Genomic DNA, 6,213 nt, shown 5'->3' with positions numbered 1-6,213 from the left:
GTCTTTTTATATATTGTATGTGTATACAAATAACATTTATTATTTTTTTAAATTGTATTGTCCTCTGAAGGCACTGGGAAAATTCTGCTGCCCCAATCTATCCAATTTTCTCTCTATATTATTTAGGATGTGGGCATCTTTCTTTTAAAAGTTAAACCAGCTCGGAGCAATTATTTCTTAGGTTTTTATTTTTAATGGACGGGGCATTGTGATCAACGATGGATATAAGAGGGACTTTTTGAGGGGATTTTCAATTTTTTGAATAGAGAACTTTTCAAATGTTTGGGTGTCTTTCTTTCTTGGTTATATGAAGAAGAGTGCCTCAATCTGAATAAGTAAATAGAGATAGGGACGGATACCATCATCCTCGTGCTTACAATGATAAAGGTATGGGGGATGTCAGAAGCTACTCCAAAAAATGCCCATGACAAAGGGAAAGTTAATCGGTACCCAGGGAATGAACAGTTGAAAATAAAAAATATATTTTATTGTAGAAAACAACTCGATACACATTAATACAAGCAATATAGAAAATAATTGGTTGCATACAATAGCAAGATGATACAGACTTAAACAGTGGGAACCCCTCAAAGTAGTGGAGCCTCCAAAATGTGATCCTCTACATGTTTCGCGAATTGATTCGCTTCTTCAGGAGGAATTGACCTTATACATCTATGAAGAAATACAGTCTTACAATTAAATTGATCACAGAATAGTAAAGGGGAAGGGAAAGAAAAGGGGAAATTATACTATTACAAAATAGATACATTGGTACTTGGAGTAAATTTGTTACAGGCGAGCCTGGCTTACCGATGGAAACCCGAATCGGGGTCATTCGGGTTCACGGGCGGCACAATATGAGGCACCCAAAAGGGTATTCCCCCCCGCGGCGAACACGGGAGGAACTGAAGAAATGCGGTAACTGAAAAAAACATATTGATGTTATGTAATATAAAATAACTGGAGTGGGTCCAATAGCACACAGGTAGATGGAAAAAGAAAAGAGAAAGTGGGAGGAAGAGGGGGGAAGTGAGGGAAGGGAAAAAAGGAGGGGGGAAGGGGATTGTATTAATGTGTATCAAGTTGTTTTCTACAATAAAAAATATTTTTTATATTCAACTGTTCATTCCCTGGGTACCAAGATAGTCCATTAACCTTTCCTTTGTCGTGGGGCATTATTTGCTGACATCCCCCATACCTTTTTCTTGATTATATTTTTTTTCCTGAATGAGTAGCAGCACTATGTACCCCTTACCTATTCAGAGTGATTTCCAGCTGGTGGTCACTGCAGCACCTACTTACAGTCAAAGCCATTTTCCAGAAATGTGGATGGAGAATAGTGTGTTTGGATTTCTTACTCAGTGGGGGTTGTGTCCGGGGCCCCCTTATTTTTAAAGGGGCTTCCAGATTCTAATAAGCTCCCTGCCTGCCAACCCCACAACCGCCACCCTTGAGTTGTAAGGAAGAGGCCCTTGTCCTCATCATGGGAAAAAAAAGCTGTGCCAGAGGGTCCCCCCATGTTGAAGCTATGTAACCTGGTATATTTCAGGAGGAGAGGATACACACTCCCCCCTTCCTTCCTAGCCAGCCAGGCTGCATGCTCAGATTAAAGCCAGGTACACACTATGAGTTTTTTTTTTTTCATTCAACCAAAAAACTGTCCGCTCCGGTTGGAGGAGCTGTACTAACATCCGAAGTAAGTACAGCGATCTCCCCCACTGAGCTGTTGTTTCCCGACAGGGTGATGGCCCCCTGCCAGAACACTCTGATCAGCGCTCTCCGCCATTGGCTGAGAGCACTGTTTGGGAGCCGGTCGGCTGTTGGTTTTCCGACTGGCCGGCTTCTATGGGACGGGGTGCTTTACACACAGGCCGAATGTTGGCTGGTTTTTATTGATCCGGCGGAAGTCTCCTGACATTTGGCCCATGTCTACAGGGCTTAAAGCTCTGGTGTGGATTTTTAGGGGTATATTATGCAAATATTTTAATTTTTTTGCATGGGGACCCCTACACCAGACTCAAGGAGTCTAGTATGTATTTTGGAGGGGACTAATTTTACACATTTTTTACATTCTTACTGTAGGATAAGCTTAACAACAAAAAAGGTGACATTTACAAAGAAAAAAAAAAAAGAATGATCCTCCAAAGGTCCCCCAAATATTTTGTTAAATAAAAGGCAGAAGGGAAATGTCATTTGTGGACAATTTAATTTGTAAAAGTCAGTGCTTAAAAAAGAAATCACTGCTTTTGGACAAATGTCATTTTTTATTTATTTTTTTGCACTGGTACATATTCCTCAGAACAGTGCCCACCCCTAATGCTATTTTTCCTATTAGACCAGTAAATGGGTATTTTTTAATCTGACGAATTCAGTTCCCATTAATTTCAATAGTGTTTGGGTTCGGCATCCAAACTTCTTTGAAGACCCTGCTGGAACTGAACTCAGGGCAATTCGGCTCATTCCTAGTGACAGCAGGCGGTTCCAGGCCTGGATGTCAGCAGGGGACATGGGAGCAGCTCAGTCCAGATGATGTTTTAAAACAAAACCTGAGACTGAAATGGTTAATAACTTTGCTCCACAAAGCTAGGAAAGCTTATCGAAGTGCATTTGGAACTTTAGACTGGTGGTCAGGTTGTTAAGTTTCTTTTGACAGAGGGGTGTGTCTATCCTATTGTGTAGCAAATAGAAACACTGAGATATTTAACAATACAATAATCTAATTTTAAATATCAGAATCCCAGACTGACCCGGGCAACCAAGGGTTGAAGGAAGATGAAGTTCTGCGCTCTCCTCTGTCTGTCCTCGTTGGCCGTTCTCGGGATCGGTGAGATCTTTATACTTATTCTCATTTCAGAGAGTTTCTTTGTCCTCTAGTAATGTTTACCAGCTTCTCTGATCTTGGTACATTGTCTGTAGTGATTTATACAATGTATATCAAGGTGGGTAGTGCTCCATGTTTTCCAGCTCCAGAAACTATGTCTGTAAGGCCCCTTTCACACTGATACGTTTTTCCTGCATTTTTGCTCTGCAAGAAAAACGCAAGAAAAATGTTTCCCTTTAATCCAATGAGAATTTTCACACCACTGTGCTGTGGGTGCGGTGCCTTTTGAAAAGTCCTGTATGCTGCATCTTTGGTGCCGTGTTGAAAACCACACCAAAAATGCAGCTTCCCATTGAAATGCATGGAAATTGCACCAGAAATGCACAGGAAACGCATATGAAACAGTAAAATCGCATTAAAAATGCATATGCGTTTTTATCGTGATTTTGCCACAGAGCAGTGTGAAAAGGCCCTAAAAACCCACATGTCAGATCCCTGAATTGCATTCATACATACACTTACTAGGGCTAGTTCAGATAGGAGACAATTAACCTACCAGCATGTCTTTTGAATATGGGAGGAAAAAGGAGTACCCAGAGGGAACTGACAAATGCACAAGCAGAACGCTCAAACCCCATGCAAGTAGTGCTGTTGTTGGGATTTGAACCAATGACACTAGTGCTGCTACAGTAAGGGACAAAAAAGTATTTGATCCCCTGCTGATTTTGTACATTTGGCCACTGACAAAGAAATGATCAGTCTATCATTTTAATGGTAGGTTTATTTTAACAGTGAGAGACAGAATAACAACAAAAATTTCCAGAAAAACACAATTTTAAAAAGTTATAAATTGATTTGCATTTTAATGAGTGAAATCAGTATTTGATCCCCTATCAATCAGCAAGATCTCCCTTGGTCTGGGGCTCCATACAAGATCTCACCTCGTGGCGTTTCAATGATCATGAGAACAGTGAGGAATCAGCCCAGAACTACACGGAAGAATCTTGTCAATGATCTCAACTCAGCTGGGACCATAGTCACCAAGAAAATTGGTAACACACTTCGCCGTGAAGGACTGAAATCCTGCAGTGTCTGCAAAGGCCCCCCTGCTCAGGAAAGCACATGTACAGGCCCGTCTGAAGTTTGCTAATGAACTGAATGATTCAGAGGAGAACTTGTTGTGGTCAGATGAGACCAAAATCATTGTCTTTGGCATTAACTCAACTCGTCATGTTAGGAGGAGGAGGAATGCTGCCTATGATCCCACGAACACCATCCCCACCGTCATGGAGGTGGAAACATTATGCTTTGGGGGTGTTTTTCTGCTAAGAAGACAGGACAACTTCACCGCATCAAAGGTGGATGGACCGGGCCATGTTACATCAAATATTGGGTGAGAACCTCCTTCCCTTAGCCAGGACATTGAAAAGGGGTCATGGATGGGTATTCCAGCATGACAATGACCCAAAACACACGGCCGAAGGAGTGACTCAAGAAGAAGCACATTAAGAACCTGCAGTGGCCTAGCCAGTCTCCAGACCTTAATCCCATAGAAAATATGTGGAGGGAGCTGAAGGTTCGAGTTACCAAACGTCAGCCTCTAAACCTTAATGACTTGGAGAGGATCTGCAAAGAGGAGTGGGACAAAATCTCTCCTAAGATGTGTGCAAACCTGGTGGCCAACTACAATAAACGTCTGACCTTTGTGATTGCCAACAAGGGTTTTGCTTATTTCACTCATTAAAATACAAATCAATTTACAACTTTTTAACTTTTTAAAATGCGTTTTTCTGGATATTTTTGTTGTTATTCTGTCTCTCGCTGTTAAAATAAAACGACCTTTAAAAATATAGTCCGATCATTTTTTTTTCAAATGTACAAAATCAGCAGGGGATCAAATACTTTTTTTCTTCACTGTAGGTGGAACTGCTAACCACCACACCACTGTGCTGAAAAGTGTTCTGTAGCAAAGATATTTTGGAATGTTACTTTAATCCCCTGTTATCACTGGTGCAACTTGTCATGCGATTTGACAGTTTAAAATCGAATGACAAGTCACACCCTATTTGTATCTATGGAACCGTTCAAATCGGTGCGACTCTGACTTGCACCAATTGCATGAAGTCACACAGATGTTGGCAAGTTGCACATAAATTCGCACTGACCAGCAGCTTTGAAATCGTGCTGAATATGCGTGATGATTTATGAAACTAAATTATTATGAAATATTGTATTTTTTAAGAGCACCACATCCCAGGTAAGTTAAGAAAAAAAGAGAGGCTAAATCCCTAGAGAAGCCAAAAAGGAAGGGACCTTTAAGGTGCATATATCTCCAATAGAGCTGATCAAATAATTTACATACTTTTTTTTTAACTATTGCTACCCCTGGCTCATTAATTGAATCTAACTGCTGGGAGGTGGAGGTGGGTGTTCTAATCATGTGACCATTGTGATTGGCTGTCACAGTGGTCACATGATCAGAAGCTCCCAATCGCAATAATGCATCAGGAGCTTCCCGTAACATTTTAGTTACTCTGCTGGAAGTGTGCTCCCGGCACAGACAAACATTTCCTATGGATGCATATAAGTGGCTGCTCAGCATTTAAGCCTACCCACTCAGCTGTTACACACAGTATATGCATATGGAAGGTGAGAGCAGGTTAAAGAAAAACATAGATTTTTAATTCATACAAATTAAAAATACTCTATATACGTAAATCAATCAAACGTCAGATCTCTTTTTGACAATGATTACATTTCCATATTGTCTCTATCCATATACAGTATTATCTATACACATGAATCATGCGTATCATATGAACATTTCAATTGATAGCACAAATTATTACATTTGGGGTAGTAGGAACATTAAGGCTGGACGCGTTTCGCAGACGCAATCCGCTTCTTCAAAGCAGCAATGGAAATAAATATCTAAAATATAGGATAATAATCAGTACATGTACAGAGTATATCTAACTCAACATAATCTCATCAATCAAGACAGAAAAATTCACCTCTTAAACCGTATTGCATGCATACCATATATTTTGTGACTCTCAGTGCAGAACTGGGGAAATGAGGGCATGGGAACAGATATGGTGCCTAAATAGGAATAGAAACACAGTAAAACCTTGGATTGTTACCAAATTCTAATAAGTATAGATTGTGAAACTATATAAAAAGAACAGCTGGAACACTCATGTGGAATCACTATAAACAGAGATATATAAAACACAGTGTAGCACATTTAAAATCCCAAAAGACCTATATACCAGCTCAGTGTCATTATAGTAATATTGCAACTATTTACTTTACAAAAAAAAAAACAAAAACAACTATGTAAAAACGAATATGTAACAACTATCTTAAAACTAATATGTAACCAATATGTA

At 39.9% G+C, this 6,213-nt stretch overlaps 1 protein-coding gene across 1 annotated transcript in view; it reads left to right on the top strand.

Moving 5' to 3' along the window:
• Positions 1 to 2,654: 2,654 nt before the first annotated feature.
• Positions 2,655 to 6,213, top strand: part of LOC141144374 (fatty acyl-CoA hydrolase precursor, medium chain-like) — a gene marked incomplete in the record, with an annotated part of 39,892 nt that continues 36,333 nt past the window's right edge. The window contains 1 exon segment of the mRNA XM_073630008.1: positions 2,655 to 2,824. Within this exon segment, the coding sequence (XP_073486109.1) occupies positions 2,773 to 2,824 (52 nt within the window).

Source organism: Aquarana catesbeiana, linkage group LG05, assembly GCF_042186555.1.
Source record: "Aquarana catesbeiana isolate 2022-GZ linkage group LG05, ASM4218655v1, whole genome shotgun sequence".
Taxonomy (NCBI): domain Eukaryota; kingdom Metazoa; phylum Chordata; class Amphibia; order Anura; family Ranidae; genus Aquarana; species Aquarana catesbeiana.
This window is presented reverse-complemented; position numbering and strand designations above follow the sequence as displayed.